The 27,085-nt window shown below is 47.4% G+C and overlaps 1 protein-coding gene and 1 long non-coding RNA gene across 5 annotated transcripts; one reads left to right on the top strand and one right to left on the bottom strand.

The window, feature by feature from the left end:
* Nucleotides 1-12,607: 12,607 nt before the first annotated feature.
* On the bottom strand, nt 12,608-26,449 carry KLF15 (KLF transcription factor 15). 4 transcript variants are annotated; one of them, XM_065075633.1, is made up of 3 exons: nt 26,076-26,449; nt 20,741-21,848; nt 12,608-14,806 (listed from the first exon to the last, which is right to left on the bottom strand). In XM_065075633.1, the coding sequence occupies exons 2-3, from the start codon at nt 21,781-21,783 to the stop codon at nt 14,638-14,640; spliced, it is 1,212 nt and encodes a 403-aa protein (XP_064931705.1). In that variant the 5' UTR covers nt 21,784-21,848; nt 26,076-26,449; the 3' UTR covers nt 12,608-14,637. The 4 variants fall into 4 exon arrangements, with proteins under 4 accessions (XP_064931705.1, XP_005507592.2, XP_064931706.1 ...); XM_005507535.3 differs by lacking the exon at nt 26,076-26,449 and adding an exon at nt 23,001-25,833; XM_065075634.1 differs by lacking the exon at nt 26,076-26,449 and adding an exon at nt 22,751-22,949.
* LOC135580475 (uncharacterized) lies at nt 18,234-22,266 on the top strand. The gene is made up of 2 exons (XR_010475142.1): nt 18,234-18,401; nt 18,952-22,266. It is a non-coding gene; the product is annotated as an uncharacterized LOC135580475 (long non-coding RNA).
* Nucleotides 26,450-27,085: the final 636 nt, after the last annotated feature.

Here is a 27,085-nt window from a genome sequence, read left to right as displayed (position 1 = left end):
GCTCACATCACACCTCAAATGGGCACACAGCACACCGAGGGCACACACATTCATGGGCCAGAATTACAGCGCGTACCATCACAGCTCAGCGAGAAGAACTAACGAGTCTGTCTGCTTTCTTAAACCAACATCACAGAATGGCTTAGTGCACATCAGAGGAGGGCACAAAATTTAAGGTTTGTATGGATTTTTAATTTTTTTTAGGTTTTTTTTATAACAGTGCTCAAGAGTCGATGGATTGGGATGGGGTTGCGCAAGGATTGCATTAAACCCTGTCGTACATTTCCAAGCCTTGTTTGTCTGAACAATTGACTCTGAGCACAGACACTTATCAATAGAAGCCGAAGCAAATTTCAGGACAAGCTGCTTTTTTTTTTTTGCTGACTTGAACATCAAGGTCTTCCAGGGCGGCAGTTGCTGTAGCAACAGGAAGGAGCTCATTAAATGATCAACCTGAAGGCCAAAGCTATCAGAGTTGAAATGACCAAAAGTTAATATTCAACCTAAATATTCTTATTTGTTTAAAAACATCCAGCTCACTTTGTATTAGCAGTTGCATCATGGACCTGCTTCAGAAATAGCTATTTCTATGTGTCTAAGCATGTATTTTTTAATGATTTTTCACAATCTAACAGCATTATATTTTATTTTGTTTTAAGAGCTAAGGACCGTGATCCATCTTTAGCCTCAATAGATTCTATCCTTTGGACAACTGTTCTGGGGGCCAGTTATACTCTGCCCTGGGCCCAGCCAGCAGAACCAAATGGAAATAGATTCCTACAGCAGAATTAAGTGACCCATCCCCTACTATTGCTTAAACATGTCTAGCCTCCCTTGCTGCTGTTTCTAAATGTCTGGCAGGCCACTCTTTCCACAGCTTTCAATATTAACTGCTGTTTTTCATCAATGAAATAGCATCTGTGGACAGCCAAGAGGGACCTATTAACCAGGGCTGCTTTATGCTTGTCCACCAGTTGAACAAGGACACTCTAAGCAAGAATCTCATTTGGTCAACTCCTACTTAGTATAAAACAACACATCATCTTCAGCACATGGATGCTAAAGTACCTCAGTAGACCATTGCTTTCAATAATCTCCTGGGGCTATGATATGGCCGGACTAAGTCCCACATGTCTCTGATAACACCCATTCCAACTGAATATAGCTTTTAATGAAAATACCAGGAAGAAAAAATGCCTCTCTACTTTCTACTTCCAATCCTGGCTCAAAGAAGAGTTTTGTCTGCCCTGGAAATATACATCTGCCTACAGTTTATTTTTGGGAGACCTCATTACAGGTGGTAGCTGCTGGCACGAAATATTTGGATGCAACCAGAAACTACTAAGAGTAATTTGTCGAGTCTATCCTGTCCTAACATGAAAGAAAAAAGTATATGTGGGAGAGATATGGGATGGAAAGTCTATCTCATAGGATGTCTCCAGGCTATCCAAGGCTTTTAATACACAGAAGAAATGACAGTTCACCATCATTTGTGACCTAATTCAACATCATTTTGTGATTCTGATTAAACATCCCAGGCAGAAAATGCATGTCATGCAGCCATATACAGCTACATACACATCACTGAATCACAGAACTTTCTAATACTTCTGATCCTCCTTCTAGGTATCAAACCCAGAGTTAAGACTATGCCAGTAATTCAAACATTCAGGTTTTGCACGTTAATGGTCAAAAAAATTGCCACATAAAGCTGTGGAACATGACTATGTTATCCAATAGCTTCATACAAATGAAATTATTGCTGCTGCTGATAGAGTGGGGGTGAAATCAAAGCTTAATAAATATGTTAGAGAAGCCAGGCCTAGGTGCAACTGCCCGTTATGTGCTCAAATAATTTTTAGCATGAACCTGACATCTCCTTCGCGCCACCACAGCTGGAAGCTGGAGGCTTTGTCTTCATCCAATGTGAGACTATTTGTTTCATTATAAAGAGGTATCATCCTCAACTGAACTGTTGGGTCTCTTGCAGAGCTAGAAAACAGCACACAGAGATACGAGACACCCACACACACAGCCCCAGATTTGGCCACACATCCTAACGTGTCCCAGTTCGGCAGTACCTTGCCTGGGGGTTTTTTGTTACCCTTTTGCCCCTTGTTCAGCATGTTTCCGCTGACCCTGTGAGGAAGCAGAAATAGTAGCATGGCTGAGAGAGCTTGCAAACAGGAATAGGAAAGCAAGAAGCCATCAGGATGAATCCATCCGCTCAGGTTTTTTTAGCTACCCCCACCTGACAGCTCATGAACCACACTCATCACCAGGTCACCCTGATCTTCCCTTCCCAGAGACCCTACACCAGGACCTGGGAACACTCTTCCCCCATCTTCCTCTTGTGCTTCCTTCGTCCTTCACCCTCACATTACACCTCTGCCAGTAGACAACCATGAATCCAACCAGGAAAGGTTTTCCTTGAATCACCTCTACACTGCTGCTGTCAAAGGGCCGCTCTGCAAGCCAGCAGAGGTATTTCTGCAAGGGTGAGAATCAGAGCATGTCTGAGCCATCCTGAGAAGGAACCCTTCAAGAAGTAAAACCTGGAAAAACAAACAAAAACGAAACAAACCCACACACCCACCAAACAGCAAACCACCAAGGCTCAGCTTGGCTGTTGCGCTATCTCCTGGCTGTTTGCTGAGCCCAAACCCCAAGGAGGAAGCGCGCTTGGACTTCACACACACGCAGTCAGCATGGAAAGAGGCTGGGAAGGATGCCTGCATGGCGCTTCTCTCAAATACTCCCCCCGTATGATCTAACTTCAATCTGCAGCTGTCAGAGTCGGCTCTGCACTTGGTAATCGGAGGCTCTGCAAGCGAGCGGGAGCCGCTTGCCTGCCTGCCTTCCTAAGGCAACACTTGCTCAGCAAACACAAATATGTTTACTGTGGAAACTTTGTACTTGCCTTACTGCCCTCGCTCTTTGCCAGGTGTTTTTCTTTTTATACCCGCAGGAGACGCAGAGCTGTGTTCTAATATAGAAATATAGGTTCATGTGCGTGTGTTTATTAATAAACAGGTAGGCAAATCTATCTGCTTGCTGCCTCATTTGAGTGATTTATTCAGTTATTTTTAGATCTGTTAGACATACAGACTCAAAGCAGTAACATCAGGGACTGGCTACTGTAACATAACCAAGCTACATTCACAGACTGATTTTTCTGGAAAGAAAGAGGTTACGTAGCTACAAGGGCACTCAGCAACAGTCAGCCTTTTTTTCCCCTCACCAATTTTAAGCTGGTGTCATTATTGTCTTCCATGGTGTTGCTGTGGGGTAAATCAGCAGGAAATTCAGTGGCCAGGTAGACCAGGATGTCCTCTAAGGGCTGCAGTCCAGAACCATGCCTAAGCATGCCAATAGCATTGCTTAGAACAGCATATTTTTGTAATATGTATGGGAAGACATACACACACATGCAAGACATCACAAGAACAGTCCTACCCAGATCCATGAGGACACACCACAAGGAGAGGACCTAACACAGCACAACCAGGCAAGAGGCAGCTCACAACATGGGCCACAAAGAGTGAGAGCTCCTAAACAGTTACAGGTCAGTCAGGGTCCCGCAAAAGGTTTTGCTCTGACAAGACTGTTCTTGCCAGTTCCTGGGCTCTGTCTCCCTCTGAAAATTGCACAGGGCCTCCCCGAGACAGCTGCCATGGGTTTCATACCCCTCTGGGGATGCAAACACAGCTGAACAGGCATTTTCACTGTTCCGAGCATCCTCCCGCTGCCCTGTTGCAATAAGCAGAGTTGATTGTCAACTTCAGCCAAATAAGCAAGCATAAACGCCAGTAAAAGAAAACATTGCATACATCCCTCATCTGGAAATTATTTTTGTTTGTATTTATGTTCCCACATGTTGTCAGGGTGATGTCTGGGCTCAAGCCCACACGTGGAGAAATCTGGACTAGGAAACTCTTCCTGTACTAGGAAACTCTTTAGCTCACAGGCTAAACTATATTTGCTCCTCCTTGCCTCCCAAAAAAAACAGTCTGTATGCTTGCTTTAATGGTCCAGCACCCAGACTCCTTTATCCAGTGGAGAGGAAAATAAAGATGTGACAAGAAGCTTATTTTTACACTAGGAGAATGGAGCAGGAGGAAGCCCTCTCTTCTGGGCCAGGAGAAGTAAAAAAACAACAGGTCCAGAAAGGAGTGTGATCCCCCAAGTCACACTTTGTGGCACAGCCTAAGCCCAGCCACCTGAACTGAACCAGGGACGTACCCTACATCCCTCAAGCAAGACCAAACACAACCTGGACCTTCAGCTCAGACACCTCTTTTAGGGAGCACCTCAGCTCCCTCCCAGCCAAGCACAGTTCATCACCTCCTGGGCTTAAACGCCAGCAAGAAGTATTTAACCACCAGCCTCAAGCCTCTTTCGCTCCTGAATGGACCCTCTTTCTTCAAAGGAAAAACAAAACAAAAGCAAACAACAAAAAAAAACACCCACAAACAAACCTCAACAAAACCAAAACAACAAACCAAGAGGTTCAACCATGTCAACCACAGCCTCCCCAACACTGTACCTGCTGAAGGTTCGTTCCTCAAAGCATCTCACTGCACAGGCCAGCTGCTCCTTGCTGTAGTCTCTTCCTTAATCACTCCCCAAAAGCAGGTGCACCACAATCCTCTCCCTGACCAGCCATAAACACCTGAGCTTCTCCTCTTATAGGAGCCTGGACATACCCTCAGCTGACACCTGTGATTAACCCCAGACCCAGCTGAGACTCCCAGTTCCCTCCCAGATCAACCCAGCAAGCAAAGTCGTTAACCCTGAGTGGGAAGGCTGCTTGAGTACAAACTGAAAATGAAGCCATGACTCTGAAAAATTCAGCAAGACTTTACCCTTTGCCGACAGAGCTGAGACCTCACTGGGTAAGAGCCCTTTTTTTGTCTTGGTCTCTGCACCCAGAGCCCAAACAGGAGAGGCTCCAAATCTATGTGCTGCTTATAAACCTGGTGGCCACAGGATTGCAGATTAAGTGTGAGACAGGATGACAAAAGTTGCAAATCACATTTCCACTTCTGCCAAAGAGGTCCACCTCTGTCCTTCTGCCTGTCCAAAAATTGGGGAAGCTAATATTTCTGTATTGCCTCAGCAATACTGCTGCCCAGAGAAAGCAAAGCGTGGCACAACTTAAAAACAACTGAGAATACGACCTTTAAGATATAAACACCTTTTCTCTGCCAGAGTATTTATGTCTTTTCCTTCATCATGGTTGCTACCACATTGCAACTCCAATAAGAAATGTTGTTCTGTTGTTCATGTCTCCATCTGAAGACACTAAAGACTTCAGTTGTGTTTTCTTTCCAGTGTTACACTTCACCCAGCCTACGCAAATGGCCTTGAGATGGTTGCCATGGGTGGATTCTGTGCGCTGATCCCAGGCAAGGGGAGCAGCAAATAGCTTTCATCATATAGTTGCATTTAGAGGTTGCACCTATGGGACTCTGAGGTGGATATCTTCCAAAGGCAAGCAGGAAACGGTGGAGATTGTCCCATGAAAATATCTATGAACAGGAAAGAAGTCTGTTCGAGTGAGCTGTTTGTGCTTTGGTCATAAAAATCACATTCCTGGGGTTGCTGAAAAGTGATGGAAAAGTCAACTTGAAAGAAAACTGCTGAGGCTTGAACAAAAACACATAATTCTTTACATTCTCAGTTGACAAAAAATAAAAGGCATAAAAATCTTTCACAAAAACTGAAAAAATCTGAAATTCATTTGACAGTGAAGTTTCGACTGGTAGAAAACCTTGAACTAGAAGGAGTTGGCAGCAGAGCCAAGGGGGTTACAGGGAGCCCTTCAGTGCCTTTGCAGCCCATTGTCCCAGGGCTCCTCCACTAAAATGGACCCAGATGTGGCCTCATAAGGGGTCTTCAAGGACAAACTAAGAGAAGACTCCACTCCTCGTTCTCTCTGCAGACTGGCATGACTGCAGCAAGTCCCCAAACAGCACCTCACTTAAATAAACCCCAAGTTGGCTGCAATGCTTTGCAACAGAAACTTTATTTGTCTTTCACACTAGCTCATCAATAGAGTCTTTCTGGTAAAATCACAACATCCTCAGTTCACAAGGGGAGCCTCTATGGAAGGAAAATGAGGAAGACGGAGCATCACTTCAAAATACCCAACACTGGCAGGTCCAGGCATTGCAAAACCACAGAGAGGGACTGATCCAGCAGCTCTGGGAACTGAACCAGTCCAGCCAGCATCCCCAGTGACCACCTGCCACCACATTATCACGACAAAGAGTTCATTAAATCCCACACAAATTATCTAATTGCAGAAGCTGAATAAAAGGTCAGGATAAACAGCAGAGATTACATTGGACTAGATCTTCTGAACTAACTTTCAAAATGGGTGCTCTTACAAGAGCTAAAATATTTGTGTTGGTCTTAAGGCTATCCAGAGGGTTAAAAAGCATCCCCCCTTCTTCCCCAGTGTACTTCAATTATTTGCATCTATATGTCAGTGTGTACATGTCTCAAAATCACATCAAACAATTAAGCTGTGATTAATGCCTGAGTCTGAGAAGGGATTGGTACATTTGGTGTCGCTCTACAGCTCTGCCACAATCTTCCCAAGAACTGTTGGTTAAATCGTTTAAATCCTTTTCTTGACTTGGCACAAGGAAGGTGACAAGTACTCTTCAGGGGGCTGGAAGCTGTAATTCCCCACTGGGAAACATGTTCTGCTCCTCATCTGGAAGATGCTAGAGAAGTGTCAAATATTATTATTAATTTAGCACAGCTAATTTGTTTCACTGAGACCAGCATGAAAATGCAGGAGCAAAGCGAGGACGGTGGCTCCAGCTCTCCCTGAATTTGGAGTTCTCTACCCACCAAGGATCTGTCAGAGGGTATCAGGTAACTCACATGAAGTCATCAGGACCAACACTAATTTGCTATTCACTCCTTTGGGCATGGCACAGATTGATTCGCATTAAGCTTTCATGGGTGTCACTGATCTCATGGACAAGCCTGGATTATCTGCAAGGCAGTGCCAGGGATCCTGAGTGATGGGCAAGTGTTCAGGCAACCGGGCAGCGCCTGAGAAGGGCTGTTGTGAGCTTGGTGCTGAAGAAAATCCACGCTGTCTTGAAGGCAAATGTGTTACTAATGTGTGTTTATTTATCAGTTGTTGGAATACCCTGCAAGGAGACTAAAGGTCCCGGGTGGCAGGTAAATGAACACCCTCCAGTTGCGCCATTAATTCTTTGGGAGCAAGAAGGAGAGTTTACCAGCAAACTTGTCAGCTGTGACTAACTCAATTTTCTGAGCGGGGACAGATTGCTCATCACCCCACTCTCCCATTCGGCCAAAGCTGACCTTCCCCAGGAGCATCTGCCACTTCCAGAAGGGACAAGCCCTTTCCAGAGGCCATTTCCACATCAGCTGAGGCAGAGTGGTCTTGTTTATGTCAAAGAGCTCCCCACATCAGCCCTGCCCCGGGTGCCACATCTGCATCGCAGCTCCACGCAGCCACAGTGTCCCAGTTGGGCCCCAGAACTGGCACAGCAGAGCCGGGTCCAGCACAAGCACTGGCCCATGAGGCCACTTGCTATGGCACAGCCACTGTCCCCACAGCCCGGCTGTTTTTCCAGCCTTTCTGTCTGCAGAATGGCTGTTCTGATGTAACAACATTTCCAAGCCCTTTACCCTCCCTGATGCATTATCTGCCACTAGGGACACCCGGTCTAAATGAATTTAGCTCCAGCCAGCTCTCTAAGGTCCAGGACATGTTGTCCATGGAAAAACGACGCACACCAGAGAAACAAAAAAGTGAGAGACTACCTGGCTGCCGTTTATAGACTTCTCAGAAAAAGTCAGCCGTCAACAGCCAAACTCAAACGTTTGCGTCACTCCTTCACTTATGGAAGGCGAGTTTACTAAATACCTGGACGCTTTTCAGCCCAATAGCCCAGTCCTTGTATTTTCAACTGTAATGTTGCAATAATGAGCAGGGCTTAAGCTGGTGCCTACTGGACTCAACAGAAAAGGCAGATGCCAAAGGCTTTTTTAGATACAGAACAGTAATTCATTGTACCTTTCTTTTTGTGGGTTAGTGGACTCCACCCTCAGTCATATGCAAAACAATTCCTGGATAGATGTTTCTGCTAAAGATTTCAGAGTGTCTTGTGATTACTGAGGCTCCCAGTATTTGGGTTATATGAATAAGTAATATTTCTGCTTTGAGAAGTGCTAAGACTCACTCGAGCCCACTCCAAGAATCAGCTACAGATTCAGGTGGAGAAAAGTTGTGTCCTTATACAAGAAAGGGGACCTGAGGGACCGACAAAGAATCCCAGCCCCTTCTCTTTATGACCACCAGCTGCCCAAGGCACAACCCTGTGATGATCATTCACTGAACCCCCTGCCATAAAGCTGCTGTTGCCCCAGACCAGCTTCCTCCTGCCCAACAAACAGAACCCTTTCTGCAAAAGGAGCCCGTCACTCTATGTGCTGGAAAAGACAGAACGGTGCCTGTTACACCATGACTAGCTTCAGTTTCTGTTTTCCTTCCTCTACTCCCTTCCAGAAAACTGTAAGCGACTCTCACCTCAATTTTCTCTCTCTTTCAGGGTGGTTATGCATCCAACATGAGCAGGAGGAGCATTACCAGACGAGCACCAGTGAGAGCAAGATGAGAGCTGGCTTTCCCAACAGTTACTTGTCGTTCATGTATTCCACTCCCATTTTACCCAACGCCTCGCCTTGCTGCACTCGGCAGAGATGCAGACACTGTCCTCTGCTCGCAATGGCCAGAGCCTTGTCAGATGTTGCTCTAAACTGCAGGATGCTTGAATAGTGAGTTGGGGCTCAGCAAGATGCTGTCCAAGGCATAAATGCTGCATAGGGCAGGATGGGAGAGCTGATGAAAGGTCTCTGCAACAGACTTCTCTAAAGACCAAGAGGTTCATCCAGTCTTAGTTCAGTAAGAGACAGAGTACTTAGATGGGTTTTGCGTCAGCCTAACCACAAAACCATTAAAAAGGCAATGAACGGGTAGGGAACGCAGCAAGAGATGAAGGGTGTGCTCCAGCAAGACCTGCACTGAGCTGGCAGAGCAGATCGAAGCTCAGACCTGTAAAACACTGAGCACCAAGGAGCTGCAAACCTCACGATATAGGGTCATCTGACCAGAAGAGTCATTGAGGCACATCCCTCTAGCTGTACGCAAACACACGCTAGATATTAGGACTAGAAGCTTCTTCACAGCACCTGTTTTCACACACCACACACCTTCAAACTGCCCACCCACCCCCCAAAGAAAAAGCAAGAACAAAACTAAAACCTGTGGGATAAGAGATTAAAATCCACAAAAACACAGATGTCCCAGAAGAAACAAGCAAGAGAAAACAAGGATCTGCAGTCCCTGCCTTAGTTGGGAAGTTTTTTCCCCAGATAAGCTGTGGCGGTCCCTGTCCTTGGCTTGTGCTGGACTCAGTGGGAGTTTAGCACAACTCATTCTTTAAAAGCACTGTCTCTGAATAACAAGCAAGCAAAGCACGGCAATCACCGAACCAAGTGAATAACGGGTTTCATAGGTGCTGTCAAAAGGGGAGAAGGAAAAGACTAGCTGTCTCCAAACAGCTTTCTATGTGTGTTGGCAGGTCCTTGGTATTTCTCCCAGACGGGGAGGGCATGTCTGAGCTGAGAGCCCGTGGTACAGCACATCCAGGCTTACATAACCCACAGGGCCGGGGTAATCATTAACACTGGCTTATTGCCACTGCCTTTGTGCTGGAGTCACCTGGTTGTTTGGATTAAATGTATAGTGGCCATTTCGACAAGTAGAAGGCTCCTGGCAGAAGGATTTAACTGGAAACAGCCCCTCGGGGAGCAGGGAACCCTTGCAAACATTGCAGGGTCTAAGCCCAAGTGCTCCAGCAGCCAGATGTGCCACCTTCCATCACACCACCCTGCTCGAAGGGCTGCTTTGCTTTCCATAGCGGAGCAGCGCCCTGAGTTTCCCCACAAACTGCCAGGGGAAAAAAATCCCCCCCTGTAAAACGGGTCAAGAGAGCAGGACCCTTTTTAAGGCATTTTACCTTGGTAATTCCCAAGTGCAACATTCCAGCAAGCAAGCTCTCCTCCTCCTCCTCTCCTGTCATCCTTTCCAAAAGGAGACGTTATCAGTGCAGCCTGACTTAATCTTATACTCTGTTTTTACTTTTCTTTGCTTATCTGATATCTCAGTATCCTCCTACTTTCTGCCTTCTATAATGCACTGTGTGTTATCGATGTGTGGTCTGTGCCACTGTCTGGGGCAAAGGAGATTTGGGACTTGTTGACTCTGTTCCCATCTCCCCTCTGCGTTGCTCTGTGGTCTCAGATGTCACTCCACTGCTCTGTGTTTAACCACAAGTCACAGAAATCAGGTCACCTTATGGAAAAATGACTTTACAATTATTCTTTTATGCTTAGTCCTTACCTCTAGTGAACATTCTCGGCTGTCAGCTCCTCATGTCTCATAACACTGTTCCTTCACAACTAGCTTGATGAACAGCCAGAAATTGCCAGTAAAACCTTTTAGAAACATAGAGACATCTCACAGGTGTTAGGAACCAGATAATCATCATTATGCGAAGGCTCAAACACCACACACGTGTCCATTCACACCTCAGAAACCCAATTATAGATGTTGTAAGTCAATGAGACTTAGGCATATGTGTAACAATGTCATGCTGTGTTTTGCCATGCAGAGTTGCTGAAGCTGGGACATAATAAACTTATATACAGTTGTGGCATCGAAGAACTAAAATACATTTTTATCTTTGAGTGCATAAAGAGTAATTGGGCTTAAGGCAAGGCCACATTTTTCTCCTGAATCGGCACATCCCAGACAGGCCGGTAATTCAACATAGAACAAACACCAAAAAGTTCTTGAAATCTCTACTTTTTCACGACAAACCTCCAAAAATATCATTAATTTGCATGCAGAACTAAATCTCCTTTCACAGCAAACATGGCCCTACTCTTTCAAGAAAAATGTTATAACTTGATATAAACTTAAGTTTCCTTACTGGTATCAGCCAGAAAAACCCACACAATCCACACTCAGAAATAAAAGAGAAAAGAATAAAGAGACAATGTGTTTTACAGAAAATATGTGAGGCTAAAACATGGCTTAGATCTTAGATTTCTGCACTGCTGTGCTCCAACAGCAGGTATTTTGCATCACTCCAGCTTTAAGTATTGCCTCTTGCAGAAAAATAACACCTTCTGCCCCAGGTGTCTTGCAGGGTGAATTGCCCAACATTACAGCAATATCAGAACTCCAGAGGAGATGGGGAGGAGACTGAGATGCTGGTTCAAATAAAGCAGCTGGTTTTATGCACGATGTCGATAGGGTGAGAACAGAAGGGAATCACAGATCTTCTTGGTGCAGGCTTGCTAATTAAAGCATGTACGGGACTAGTGCTCTTAAACGAGCTGTCCTTAGGACTCTGGTCTTCAAGCTACAACTCAGGAGGTAACAACAACAACAACCTGGAGTGAACAGATCTTACTCTGCCACATCCCTCGGTCCTCTTGCCAGACTTATAGGGATTCTCTGGAAAAAATAAAGAGTGGTCTGGAGATCCCAGGCTCATCAGCTGGCGTTTTCTGGTGGCTGGTCTTCAGGGAGAATCTTTAATCACTAAGTGCCCATTAGTCTCAGAGTGATTCTTGCTGAGAGAAGGTCTGGACCCGCAGCACCATTGCTCCCGTGGAGCCTCAGAAGTGATTTTAACACCAATAACGTTGCTGGTTTCTTTTTCCAGTGGAGGCCAAGCAAGCAAAAGCACATAGCAAGAGATGTCCTGGCTTGCAGATCACAAGAGCATCGTGTTCACGCCCCTGTTGTTACAAACGGGAAGCAATGGTTGTTGCAGAACAGGACGTCTTCTCCTCAGGCCTGAGGCATCCTTCGTACCACAGATCCTTCACATCACTCTCTCAGACGTGGGATTTACAGAAGAGCCAACTGAAGCGCCTTGGCACCAAGACTGCCGCCGTGCCGAGCCTTTCTTTCACAATCTAATCCTGTGACTGCTGGTCTCATAGCTTGCTCCTTCCATCCAAGGACCACACAAACGTAAATTAAGTCCCCCAGTTTCAGCATGATGCATTTTTATCCCCCTTTTGCAAGAAAGAGAACTGCGGCACAAGGCAATTGAGTCCTTTGTCCTGGGTCACACAGTGGGTCACCGTCACAGTCTCAAGCAGACTGAAGCCCTTCCTGCTTCACACTAACAACTAGAGCTTGAATTTCCTCAAAACCTGCTTGCTCTAATTTATTAACTACAGTTTCACTGCAGCTGCGACCTGTTCCACAGCGGTCAGGAGCCACAGAAGGCATGGGGTCCCAGCATGGCTGTGAGATGGCTCTGGTGAAGGGACAACCGAAACATCTTGTGCCTCCCAAGAACCTTCCGAGATAAGTAAAACTTCTGAAGGCAACTTCAGGTGTGTTCCATCATCTCCCTGTTACCCAGCACCTGAAAAGTTACATCCAGGTGAATCAAAATTTGAAGCACTACTGTCCCGATTACAGAGCTGGCCACAAAGGAAATTAATGAATAATAATTTCAAGAAGGGATTTAAAATTTCCATTTTCATTTTATTGTCAAAGTAAATATATTTTTATGAAGAACAAAAGAAAATATACAGAATTGTAACTTATGTACACTGGCTTTATAGGTATTTTTGTTTCCAATTTACACAAATTTTGATACGTTATTAAAAGATATTTTATATAGATATGCATCTATGTACAGTTTTATTTACATACATTCATAGGATGTGATATAAACCAGTCAATAGATGATAGTTCATTTATATTAATTTCTAGAGGACAAAAGGAATGCATTCGCTTTAGCCAGACCTGCTGTTCTTGCACAGCGTGGGCCCCTGCTCTGCCTAGTGCTACAATCGCAGTTTCCTATTTCCCATTTTGCCAACAAAAAGACAAACAGATGCCGCCTGCGAATGGAAAGGAAATCTAACATCCATTATAAAATCGTGCCTAATTACTGAATTCTATTTTTTTCTAAAGCTTCTTACAATCACCAGAGTTCAAAAGGAAAAACAAAGCAACAAGAAGAAACACAAACAAAATCATTTGCCTGCTACCATCTGATTATTTGTTCGAATTCCCTTCTTAGCCAGCTACCACACAAATTTGTTTCTTTTGGCTACTGTTCTCACCCATTCGCCCACCCCAGCTGCACGGAGCTCTGACATGGCTGTTGGGAAGGGGAGGATTAGCGCTGAAGATCACGCTTGGACAGAAGATCTCACGGTGCTGTCCCACCAGGCCATGATGCCTCCCACCCTCCCCTGGGTACAGGAACACCCTGCAGGACAGTGGACAAACGGAGACAGCTCCAACCAGTGAGGTGGTGACTCGCTGTGGATGCTCAGGATGCCCCGTGCTCACCAGGCACCTCCAGGGCTGGTGCTCTGGTTTCTCCCCCAAGATCACACCAGAGGACAAAAGCAAAGGCAGAAACAGAGCTCAGCTGGTACAGAATCACAGACTGGTTGGGGCTGGATGGGACCTCTGGAGATCATCCAGTCCAACCCACCTGCTAACGCAGGGTCGCCAGAGCAGATCACACAGGATCGTGCCCAGGTGGGTTTGAATGCCTCCCAAGAAGGAGACTCCACACCAGCTCTGGGTAGCCTGGTCCAGGGCTCAGTTCTCAAGAACGGCTTCCTGCTGTTTTACGTGCTAGACAAGAGCTCTTCTGCTAAAGACAGTGGGTGCTGCAAACCAGGGTCAAAGGAAAGCAGCGTTTCCTTCTAGGCATGGGCATCCTTTCAGCCCCACAGCAGCACAGGACAGGAGAAGCTGCACATGGGACATGCTCAGCCACAGCAAAAGGCTCCGCTCCAAGCCATTTCATCCAGCCTGAGCTTTTGGGTTTGCTTGGGGTATGCCTTTGCTTAGAAATATATATGTATGAATATATATACATAAATATTTATATATAGCCCTAGCCAAGGAAAAGGTAAACGTGAGCTGGGGAAATCAGAGAGGCACATTCCAGTGCTCTTCACGCCTTGCTTGCCCTGTCCCCAGCTCCCACTGTTCCTTCTCCTATGGCCAGCCCCTACAAATCCTTGGCTCAGGCAACCCAAAAAAACAAAGGAGTTGTTTTCGTTTTAAAAGGAATTTGCTGTTTCCAAACTGGACAAATAGAGCAGCTTAATAAAAACTCACAATGAATGGCCTGCACATGAGCAAAGCCCTCAGGAATGCCAGGGCTATAATTAACTAGCAGCAAGCAACTCTTACATTTTCCTGTGCAGCAGAAAACAGCTAAAAATAAAACACTGCAATTTCCAAAAGCAGCAGCAGCAAAGGAGGGAAAGGTAGAAGGAAAGGAAAATAACATCCTTAAAAAAAAAATACAGCAAGGAAGAAGCACCCCCCTCCCCTGACCCAAAAAGAACTTCATTCTCAAATCATCTTTAAAGGACATGAGACACTCAGACGTGGTGGTATCGAGTAACAGCATTGACTGTTCTGTGGAGACAAATAAATTATCACTAGAAATATAGTGAACAAAGTGCTGTCATCGGCTGTTGTAGGATGGCTGGGCGGGAAGGGGCAAGTGGGACCAATCAGTTCACGGAGCGGACGGAACGGTTGCTTCGTGGAAACCGATGCACCTTGACATGTTTGGACAAATGGTCACTTCGAGCAAACTTCTTCTCGCAGACAGGACACTGGTAGGGTTTCACCCCCGAGTGGGAGCGCCTGTGCCGGGACAGCTCATCTGACCTGGAGAACCTGCAAGAGATGAGAAGACTTTTCAGATTTTTAATTATTTTAATTTTTGTTTACATTGCTATGTCTCTCAGAAGAGGAAAAACAAGTCCCCTCAGGTCACTGAGAGACTCCACTTGAGGCAAAACCCAAACACACAAACTGAAAGGGATACAAAGGGGCCAGTCTGGTCCCAACCAGTGATGGAAACACACAGTTATCAACCTCATTCCATATCAACTCTGGACTCAGAGCAATGCACAAAGGCAATGTTTGTACTAATCTTGCCCTAAACTCAATAACATGGGTACAGCTCAAAAAAAAACAGCACTGCTCTTGATCCTCCTTCCAAAGCCTGTCCCACATGCTCTCTCCTGCAAATCCAAGCATGGACCCTTCTTGAGGAGAGATACCAACCAACATCCTGCAGATGAGGTCTGCCCCAAGCTCCCAATGGCACCAGCACAACGGACATCCAGTAATTGCATCTGGACCCCAGATAACAGCCCAACAGAGCTGCCCAGAAGCTACACGGCTTATCAGATCCTGCTGAAAAATTGGCTTTTGTATGTGCTCCCATAAAGAGACATTAACATCTCAATACCAGAGATGCTGAACATGAAACAGCAGAAATCCAGGTGGGCCCCAATGGCCGTTAGCATAGTTCCTTCATGGGTAAATTGAAATAAAGATTGAGCCTTTAATTACCAAAACTGTCTCCCAGAGTGATTTCAATTTGGGGTATTTCCCACTTTCCATCTCCACAGAAAAATCCCCAAATAGCCACTGCGAATCCACTGGGCTTTACTGAACCCAAACCAGCTAATCCTTTGGTCCTAACAGTGGGCCTGGTTCTATTTCCAGCTTGGATGTAACTGGGAGCCACAGGGTTAATTAATAATGTCACACTAAAACAGCCCTGTCCAGATGGGTACAAAAAATTCGCTGCCTGACAAAGGGCAATTAAGTGTTTTGTTGCCAGAGCAGTAACAAAGAGCAGCACAGAAAGAGAGCTTGCAAGAAATAGTATCAGCTGTTTATTTACAATAAATAAATGAAGTAATGGGTGCTAGTTGAATAAATGGGGGAAACGACATGTAGAAAAATGTGCCCTTCTGGAGCAAAATAACACATCACCACCAGAGTGACTACGCTGTTTTTAGGAAAGGGGGAAAACAGGACTACTGGGCTCCTATGAATAAGTCCTTCATGCAAGAAAAATAAGTCTCCACATAACGGTTTTAATTAGCTCTGATCACCGGCCGCCAGCTGAGGAATAGAGCACAGGCACCGGGAAACTGGGAATGGTTTCCCCAGTTCCCACAGCTCTTCAGTCCAGGGATGCAACCCAGAGAGTGTTCAGGTCTAATGGAGCCATCAATCTGTTCCTTGTCAGCAACACATCTTCTTCGTAAAGGCTACAACAGAGGTTTCTCTTCTCCCCCAGTACTTGCATGTTTGCTTTCTCTAGCTCCCCTGCTTCTCCCAGCCATGGCTTCCCAAAACCACAGTCTGGACCGGGGAGCAGCAGGACCAGGGATTTCTCCCAAGTCCTTAGTGAGCTAGTCCCAGTGCCGCATCCCTGGAGGGATGCTCTTGGAGAGCTACGGACGAGTGGGACTAAGTCTCTTTCTCGAGAAGGTGGGATGTTGCCTGTGCAAACTCCCTCAGCAGGACTCAGAGCTGGGGAAGGAACAAACCTGTTGCCTGTGAGGGCAACCACATCCAGGGAAAAGAGGTAGCAGACAGGGAAAAGCACCTTTGCAAAGACCCATCCTCACATATACAGGCTTATCAGCCAAAGGAGTAAAACCAGATGTGGCCGGGTTGCCTCGTCCCATGTCCTTGGTCACTGAGGTCACCATCTGGAACAGAAGTGCAGTCACACATGGCTAATCCTGCACAAGGGCTCCGCAAGTGCATTTTGATGGAAATTGCATGGATGGTGGGGAAGAAATGGGCGCATGTCAGGAATGAGCAGCTCTGCTCATACCCCGGGAGCTCGGATGAGTTCATAGAATAAAAATACACTCTGCCTCATAACGATGTCCTTAGCTGAAGAGGCAGGAATGTTGCAATACTGTTCCCCAGCAGTCACAGAAAGATCAGCTTACAGAGCCCACAGAAATAAAACTCAAGCTGTTGGTGTGTTTACAAAAACACAACGCAAAGGTTAGGACGAGGAAGCTGGGAGGATCTGGTGGCCTAGCTCTGCAGTGAAATGATATGTGCAGCATGTTCCGGCACCAAGATCATCCCAAGAAAACTGCAAATAATCACCAGTGGAATGTCAAATCTGAACAACAGAAAGGCACCTCCAAGGAACACCTCACTATCTCAAGGTGGATCTGGGCAATCCCACAGCAACTAGAAGAGCCTCCTTCAACCTCCTTTCTGATGGGACCCCAAAGAACCAATGACTGCACATCTCCCTTGGAGAGAAATCCTAGAGCTCCCTCATGTAGGACATGTCCTGTGTCTCCTGGCCATACAAAGACATTGATACATGGCTCACAGGGCAAGAAGGGTCAATAGTTTCAGCCTGGTACTCCATGGTCCCTACCATGGCCACCAGCCATTGGGACTAACTCAGGATGCTCCTCTCTGCAGGGGAGAGGAGGCTCTAGATTCACCCTGCCTATCCCCAAATCAGCACCTCCTGCAAACCCCTCTGCACAGCAGCAGCAAAAATGTCTAATGTGGGACACCTGCCCTGATCTGTCCCATGCGTGGTCCTCCCATGCACACATTAAAAGCCTTTAAACCCTCCCTACAAACCAGGCAAAGCTTTTATCACACACTGTCACTTGCAGAGCCAGCCATGGGGAAGCACCTCCAGCCAGAAGATGCGGGACAGCACTTCAACTCTATTGCCTCATCCCCCAGACTCTGCAGGAACAGCAGCTTTGCACACCGCTGTGCCCGGGAGGGAAAGCAAGAGCTTCTGCTCAATGCCATAACACAGCTGCTGGGGACTGGCCCACGCCGCAGCTCAGCTTTTTGGCCAGCCTGTCTCAGGATCAGGACTAACCAGAGGCTGCCTGTGCCAAAGGTATAAGCTGGCGTGACACGGATCAGCGCGCCGATCGGTACAGTGGGCTATCGACCGCAGCGGGTCACCGGCCACTTGTGAACGCCTCGCTGCTGCATCCAGAAAACAGCTCTTGCCCCGTGCCAAAGAAGGGCACGAGCAAACAGGGTTCAGCCTCCTCCAGGGAGGTGCTTGGGGCTCTCCAGCTGTCCCAGGGGTTAGCAAAAGGGTCTGCTTGTGTGCACACCCCTACCTTGGTGCATTTAAAGCGTGCAACTTTGTCATAGCAGGGCTGCCAAAAGAGCTGGGAAAGCTTTAACCCCCCCCGACAGCTCAGTTACTTTGTGCTAGGCAACACTGTGTTTTGTTTTTGAAATTGCTATCTTCAATGAGGTCAGATCTTAAGTGTCTTTGGTGAAAAAATAAATACGCAAGCACAAGAATGCAGAGAAAAGAGAGCGAAAAGCAGAGCCCAGCAGTGTTATAGTGCTTAAATCCATCCAAGATGATATAAAACTGCAAGCAAACAGAGAGTCCAGATGCATTAAGTCATGTGAGACCACAGCTCTCGCTGAACTTCTGGAAAAGGTAAACATGTTTTATTGATGAAAGGGGACTGAGTAATTCAGCGCTCAATTGGGTCTGGCCTTTGATGTGGGAGCAGCGTGTAGGGGATGTGCAGGAATGTCAGGCCGGGGCTGATTGCTGGGAGTGAGGGAAACAGCCTCCACTGATGGCTAAACCCCCGCTCCGAGCAGAGCCCTTCCAGAGTTTGGGGGTGTTGGGGATGGGGGAACCAGCCTGGGCTGTGAAACGCAACAAGAGCAATACAGAGTTTGAAAAGCCCTTCCAGCAGCTGTTTGTGGACAATACATGTGCTCCTCATAGCTAAGGTGATTAATTGCTTATCCCTATTGGGCTCCTCATCTTTAAAAAGTTGTGGCTGGCCGAAGGTGATGGTTCAGTGTGCTCCCGATCATGGGATCTGCACTTCTCTTGTCTCACCTTACACCTGTGTCCTGCTTTTGATCCACACCATTTGCTGTACCGATGGGAAGATACAGGGACCCCGATGTAAATTCCATCTCCACCCCTTACCACCTAATATTCTTCCTAAATGTTCCCCTTGGTTCTGCAGCCTGGAAAACACCAGCTCTGTGGTAAGACAGAGCTGCAGAAGGTCACCTACAGGCAACACCTCGGGCTCCTGATCCTGAGCCACAAAAGTCACTGGCAGCGCTGGTATAAATCCCAGTGGAGATCAGACAAACCCTCACATGCCACATGCATTTGTCATGCCAAAAGAAAAAAGAGAGTTTTGCTCACATCCCAGGAAAAGCAAAGGAAAAGCAAAGGAAAAGCAAAGGAAAAGCAAAGGAAAAGCAAAGGAAAAGCAAAGGAAAAGCAAAGGAAAAGCAAAGGAAAAGCAGCATGACACCCACAGGCAGAAGCCACATCTGCTGCCTCTGCGCACGTACTCTGGCAACCAAATGAGGAGCGAGTGGCTCCGCTGCAGGTCAGGAGCAAACCAGCCTGCGGCTGATGGGACCAATCAGCTAAATAACGTGGCTTTAATTTCAGAGCATCCTGAGCAGCAAGACACTGAGCCCGGCTCATGAGAAGTGCCAGCAGCATGAAAAGCTAGAAAATCACCACCAGTTTGCAGAGCCACCATCAACTGAAACGGGAAAGAAAAACGAAAATCAAATAAATCAATTGCATTGATCTCCTCAATCCCGCCAAGAGGTAAACTTCAAACTGGCCCGGTTGGGGAGCAGAGGATTCAGCCCCTTTGTGACCTTTTCCCTCAAACCAATCCAGCCATCTCTAACTGCTGCATGGCTCACATACTTGCATTTTTACACAATCCTCTCCTGTTACTTTTTACCTCGTCTGTTCCCCATGCTCACAACCCATTTCCTCATTAGACATTGCTCACTGAAGCTCTGTAGGATATTATTTGAAAGAAATCTGGTTTAATTTAATAGAAAGGAGTTAAGGTTTTGTTTTCACCCATCATAATTTGTAGTGCTTTGTATTAACGCTCATCAGCAGGCAGGCTAGTAACACAACTAATTGGAAAGAGGGGGGAAGGCTTCCACCAAAGCTTCCTTAAAATAAAAAGTTGATTTTTTTAAAGAAGTTTCAATTTTTCAACAAGTGTAAAAATAAATTTCTAAAAAACAAAACAAAACAAAATCAAGAGAGACCCTCTGTGAAATGTTTTGCTCAATCAAACCCGCAATCTTTCATTCAAGCGATGCTTAACTCCACCTCAGCCTTCTGGTTATGTTGTTACATCTGACAGCTTTTAGCAACTTTGAGTGGCACCCACGCATTTTTTTCTGAATCAATGCAGAGAATAAACCCCCAAGCATGCTGGAGTGTCACAGCCAGCATTTCCAGGAGTGGGATGGAGCTCATTTTCCACGAAACCGCACAGAATATTGCTGCTCTGAACGCTGCTCGTTTGTCACAGCCCCTCGGTGATCACGTTCAGCCCCGCACACAGGGATTCTGCCCTAAACCATCTACTCCAGCTCCAGCCCTCAGCTGGGACCAGCCAAGCATCTGCTGCAGCTGCTGTGTTGCAACCAGACCAATGTGACCTCAAGGTATTGCCTGCAGTAACAAGCTTAATCTGACCCTCTTGGAATGAAACACAAATTACAGTGGGATGCTTTGAGGTTTTTTTTAAGACACTTAAACAGCTGGTGCCAGCAGGTGATGCGTTGCTATTTAATTTATCAAAGCCCCTGGACCAGCTAACAGGGAAAAGAAAAGGTCTTAATTCTCAAGCCAAACGAACAAGTTATAGGAATAGAAACAATAAATCAGAGTGCAAATCTACTCGCTCGGCAAGTTAAGTTGAGTGAGCAAAAAAAACGGGTATGGGGGATAGGACAGAGCTGCACCCCAATACTGACCTCCATCCGCAACCCGGCCACGTGCATGCAAAAGGTTTTTCTCCTGTATGCCTCCTCAGGTGGGCTTTCAAATGGCTGCTTTTCGTGTACATCTTGGTACAACCAGGAAAAGAACATTTGTGCATTTTAATGAGTTCTGCTGCAGGGTTCTTTTGAAATTTCTGACCCATGATGATTCCCGTCTGACCCTGGATCATGCCTCCTGGCCCAATTGGCTTGGCGGCGATGGGGACGGGAGCAATGCGGACAAATTTAGAGGACAAGTTCAAATTGGATGACTGAACTATCTGAGGCACAAGGGCAAATGTCTGTCCTTGGATGTTGACTAGGAGTTGTGCAATTTTAACGTTCTCTTGTGCTGGTCCTTGGGAACTAGAGCTGGTGTTGGACTCCTGTTTGATCTGTACAGGCTGAATTTGCAGCATAACTGGTATCCCATTCTCCAGGGACATTCCCCCATTTGAAGCTTGGCCACCTTCCGTTGAGCTGCTCAACTGTTCATTTTTGCTCTCTTTTAAACTAGCGCTGGGTACCATATGGTCTTTCTGCTGTAGCGAAGCAACAGAAACTTGGCTGCAAGATCTCAAGTCCTTGGTCTCACTTTTAGGTCTTTCTTTGAGCTCCAACTCCATGTTCTCCTCCAGAAACTCCTCAATTTCCTCAAGCGTGGGCTGAAATGGTCCAGAGTCTTCCATATCCACAGCAAATTCAGGCAACCTAAAGTACTCCTCTTTCACTATCGGCTGAAGTCTCCTTTTGTCCCACCATGATGCAGCGGCATTGCCCAAAGATGCCTGGGACAATAAATAGTCTAAGATACTGTCCTGACTTTCCGCACTGGATGTGCTTCCATAGCTGGAGCTGAGAACCTGGGAGTCAGGGCTGGAACAAGAACAAAAGCTGGACGAGTCGCTGTCATCTTCTGACAGGGGAGAGGGCAACATTTGGTAGGACCTCACCCCTGCTGTCATGTCCCCGAAGTATCCAAGAGAAGATCTTGTAGATGAAAAGGATTCATCAGTAGGCAGCAAGTGATCCACCATTCCTGAGCTATCTCCTAGGGTTATCCCAACAGCATATACCACGCAGCAAAAGTTCAGGTGAGAGCCTGAGTGTAGGAAAACAAAACAGCAACAGTCAGAAGTTGGTTTAATCATTTATCTCCATGAACTAAAGCTCATAAAGCCCTCTAGCTCACGGGAAAGTCCAAAGCAACCAGCCTCACTGAGTACACACGCTGCTACATGCTTTGATACGTCTGTACCACCCCCTAAGGACTGCCAGGGACAAAGCATTTTGCAGGATTGCACCATGTATTTGCAAAAGAAACCCTTCAGAAATCGTTTCCCAACTGAACACGCTCTAGATTTACAGCTCCCTTCCAGAATATTATTGGGAACAGAAAATAAACCATGGGCTTTCACCTAACAGTGAAACCCAGGGCCATGGGAGGGAATGGGGAGAGAAAACAAAAATGAAGTGTTGAAATTCTTACCATCCAGAAAAACAAATAAAAAAAGAAGTTTATTGCTGGCGGCCATAAAATGCAAATCCTTTCCTTATCTTGTAGCTTTCCACCAACCTTATTTTTAACTTCCTCGGTTCCACAAATATAGGCTAATCAGCATAATGCAAGGACCAATCTGTCAGGAGCCAAAAATATTTACTGTGCTTCAGCATTTACCAGGCGGATTTTCCCCTCCAGATGCCATGAATCAGTGTGCCAACGTCATCAGCACCTGCACTGCCCCTAATAAGGCTGGCGCTGTGCTGAGCTAATTACCCTGCCCTGGCATGGCAGCTGGTGGCCAGTTTCACTCATGGCTCCATCCTCCCCTCTCTCTGCCTACGGAGGTTGGGGTGATCTGAACCTCCTGCTAGTTCCTAAACCAGGAGGGGGTTTGCAGGGATCCCCAGCATCCCGAACCCACGGCGGGCAGCGGTGCTCCCGGTGTCCCCCGCACCGTGTCGAGGTGGCGAGCGGGCAGCATCCCGCAAGCCGCTACTCACGTGAGCCGCAATCCCGCCGCAACCCCACGGAGCCACCGCAGCAAAATCCACCGTCCCTGGGGGGGTTTTGGGAAACGAGCCCACCGCGATGCTCACCAACAGCAGCCACCAACCCGCACTTTCCCAGTTAAGCCGATCAAACTTCTCAGAAAGGTTTCTGGGGAGGGGAAGGCAGGAGGGGCATCTGCATGTTTGTTTTCTTTTTGGGTTTTGCCCCCCCCCCCCCCGAGGAAAAATAAAAATTGCTTACAGAGGGAGAATATGCCCCTTCGAGAGCAATCGCAGGGACCTCCAGACGGAGCAAACACTGGCCCTCAGTCATTCGCTCAAGGTGACTGATTGAAAACAGAGCTGTACATGTGCATAATAAAACAACTCTTTCTGTGGAAGGTATGCGGACTGCAGAGATAGGAGTCATTTGATCAGCCTATGAGGTTTTGTGTGTGTGTGAATTAGGAGGCATGTGACCCAGCGTGAAGGAAATGCCAGTCAATCTTGTTACACGCTGTCATTTTCCACAGGCTCTGCTGCTGCGCTTCGGACACTTTGCCATGAATAGTCAATAGCTCCCAGTTTTGTGCAGGGAAGGGGATTCACTGCTATTGCAGAGCATCCTTGCTGCCTCATCTCCAAAAATCTGCCCCGTCTTTGCCATCTCTGGAGAAAAATCACAAGGCGTCTATGCGCTCCGTGCTGCAACGAACGCAGAGCGAGGTATTTTTACACAACACCCTTAAAGAGCTCCATCCCAATGGCAGCATCTATTAATATTTCACAGGGAAAAAACCCCAAACATTTCTTAAAGATACAGCTTCCTCCATCATAGGCATGTGGAGGAAGTAGAGGCAGGTTGAAAGACTGACTTAAAAGTAAGATTGCATATTTTTCTGGTATGTCTGGCCCGCCAGTCAGCTATGGCTCTGAACTGATAATGAAATACCCACATGTGCCGAACACGAGGAAGTTCAAGCAGAGGTTAGCGGCTCTGTCTTGTGACCTTAGCCTATAATCATTTCTTATAGTAAAAGTGAAAAGTCAAAAGAGCCAAATGACTTCTAACACATGACTTCTTTTTTTTTTAAATCTCTGTGTTGACAGAGAGCTCCTCCAGCTGAGCCAGTCCCAGTTTTGAAATAGAAAACACAATCTGCTTCGGAGAAGTTTGTATTGGCTTCCCGTAAGAACTCGCCCAAGCAGCTTGTTTCTATCTTGCACCAAAAACTGGTGACTGCCCAGCGCAATGTAGGGCAGAAAGGGGCACTTGCCCTCAGATGGCTTCTGATCTTCCTTCCTATGTCTGTATCGTTCCAGCTAGAGCTGCTGAAGAACGGTGCTGTGAGTGAAATCTGGACTGCTATGTGGTTTTTTTCTAAGAAAAGCTGGCGTGCTCTTTACGTGCAGGGAAAGATCACGCACCAAAAGCAGTTGGTAAAGTTATTAAGAAAAAAACAGTTCAAGTTTTCTTTAAATGCCTAGGAACTAGGAAGCCACATTACCAAAATATCTTTATATTTCACTGGGAATAGAACTAAACCCTCATTTGAATAAGGGCTGAAAGGAGGTGGAAAAAACCCAACAAACTCCTAGCAACTGCTGCAAGTAACGTATCTCAGCAGCAAACAGCCAGCGTGCTTATCCCCATCTCTTTTGACATGGAGCAATGTCACCCGGTGTTACCAGAGTCATTTTGAGAAGGCAGGGGACTGTCAGAGGCAAACAGATCCAGGCACACCACGGGCCAGATCTGCTTTCTGTGCTCTCTCAAAACTTGCAGAGCAGCCAAGAAGATTTTGGGGAACGCCTGGAATGCAGGATCGAGCTGAAGCTATATTTTATCCCAAAGGCCAGACTAACAACCAAAGGGCTTTCATCCCTATTTTGCCTGAAGACACAGCCAAAGCCAGAAGATTCAAAAACAAACAAAAAGCTAGAAATGTAAGCACCTACAGAGGAACCTCAGTGCCTGAGCTGCTGAAAAACAGCCCCTTCTGGAGTGAAATACAGCAGCTGCTCAATAGCACATGGCAGCACCGCGGTCTCCAACTTTTAAGAGTTCCCTGGGTTGTTATGATGTCCCTTCTGCCAGAAACATGTTGTTCTGTTTAAAACCTGTCCATCTAATCACCAGCTGAAAAAAAATAACAGCAACAACAACAAAAAAAACCCCAAACAAAACAGAAAACAGAGAAGCCGCATTCTGACTCGGAGTAACATTAAAATGTTAAGTCCTGGGAAGTTGTCGAAACGCAAGGACATATTTCCCAGCCTGTCATTTCTGGACAGTCAGTCCAGGGCAGCTGATCGCACAGCGCTGTATGGGCTCAGATACGCTGACAGTCATTTCCCATGTACAATGCTACAGCTCTTCCGAGTTTAGCACTAATCTCTTTATGGTTTCCCTTGTTCCCTAAAAGATTTTAAATCTGTTCAGGCCAAATCCTGCTCCACAGACAGAGCCATAAACCAGGGAGCGAACCAGGCCTGGTGTTTCTAAGAAATTAAAATAGAAATGCATAGGGAAAATAAAGGAAAGAAATAAAAAAGGCCAGGAAAGCCATCTGCTCTCATGCCTTCTGCAATGTGGCTGCGCTGCTCCCCGGACATGGGGAGGGGAAGACGGAGGGTTGTTGAGGGTCTCCCAGTTTCTTTCCAACCCCACTGCCTCTGGGAAGCTGCAGTCACATTCTCAAAGCCTTATTCTCTGGAAAATACCCCCTCTCGACCTCCAAACCTTGCCTTCCACAAGAAGATGCACTTTACCTGCAGCGTGCACTGGCGGTGCCCCCCCTGCTACCGACAGTCCCCCCGCTGCCTCTTGCACCCCGGGCTGCCCCGAAATAACGCGGGGGCATCACCCAGGTAGCAGAACCGGCCCGGGGAGCGGGCAATTCCTACCCCAGAACAAGCACCACCAGGTTTCCACGGCTGCAAAGCATTTGCTTGTTTGTTTTGGAGGATTTTGCTGTTGTTGGGGGGGGGGTGCTATTATTTTTACTGTTGCTCCTTCCATCCCTCTTCAGGAGAGTCTGGGGGCCCGAGCTCCCCCCCCTCGCCGTGATCCCCAGGTCGCGATGACCAAGAGTAACCCACCCCCCCCAGCCTGTCACACCATAGCACAGCTCCAGCCTGAAAATAGCCCCCCCAGCGCTGGCCCCCCCTGCTGCACTCGGGGCGGGGGGGATTTAACCTTCCATTCCCCCGGGGCCGGGCAGCAGCGGCACAAACAACCACGAGCCCCCCCCCGGCCACCGGTGCTGCGGCAGCGGGGGCTCCGCTGGTGGGACGCGCACCCGCGCAAACCTCCGCGGCCCTCGCACACCCTTACCTGAACTCTTCTGCAAGCCAGGGACGGCGGGGAAAAAATGCAAAGAACGCTCAGAAGAATGCAAAAAAACAACTGGAGTAAAAAAAAAAAAAATCACAAATATAAGAATAAAAAGCAAAAATAATTATGGAAATTAAAAAGAAAAAAAAATAGAACAGCAACAACAAGACGCAGAAGACCCCACGACAACCAGAAGGAGCCCTGGCGGGGAGCGGAGCGCGGAGCGGCGGGAGGCGGGCGCAGCTCCCCCGGGAGGCGGGTGCGCGGCTGCCGAGCGCAGCCCCGCTCCCGTAGTACTATATCCCCCTCACAGGACGGGCTCCCGGCGGGGGAGGCCGGGGAGAGGCTCGACCGCGTCCGCCGCCCCCATTGGCCCCGCCGCGGCGGAGGCTGGCCTGGCACCGGCCTCAATGGGAACCGCCGCACCGCCCGGCCCGGCCCCCGGGGCGGTACCCGGGAGGGGCAGCGCATGGACGAGCCCCCGGGGCGTGCGGGCTCCTGGAACGGTGCAGACCCTTGCAGGCGTGCACGTTTTTGGAAATGTGCAAGCCCCTGGAGGGGTGCGCACTCTTGGAAGTGTGCAAGCCCCTGGGTATGGAGGGGCTCCTTGAGACGTGCAAGTCCCTCGAGATTTGCAAACCCCTGGAAGTGTGCAAGCCCCTGGATACGTAGAGGCTCCTAGAGATGAGCAAGTCCCTGAATGCGTAGAGGCTCTTGGAGGGTTGCAAGCCCCTGGAGATTTGCAAGCCCCTGGAAGTATGCGAGCCCTTGGATACATAGAGGCTCCTGGAGATGTGGAAGTCCCTGGAGATTTGCAAGCCCCTGGAGGGGTGCAAGCATGTCCCATGCCTTTTGCATGCTGCACACCCCAGCTCCTGCCCCATTCCCACTTGCCTGCTGGAGCGTGATGGGTGATTTCCAGCATGCTAGGAAGTATTGGGGCTTGGGGTCCCTCAGCAGTGTTACTACAGACATTGCTAGTTTTTCATGTAAATGCATATACTAAATAT

The sequence above is a fragment of the Columba livia genome, chromosome 10, assembly GCF_036013475.1.
Source record: "Columba livia isolate bColLiv1 breed racing homer chromosome 10, bColLiv1.pat.W.v2, whole genome shotgun sequence".
NCBI lineage: Eukaryota > Metazoa > Chordata > Aves > Columbiformes > Columbidae > Columba > Columba livia.
The sequence above is the reverse complement of the archived record's forward strand: the minus strand, read 5'-3'. Positions and strand labels throughout refer to the sequence as shown.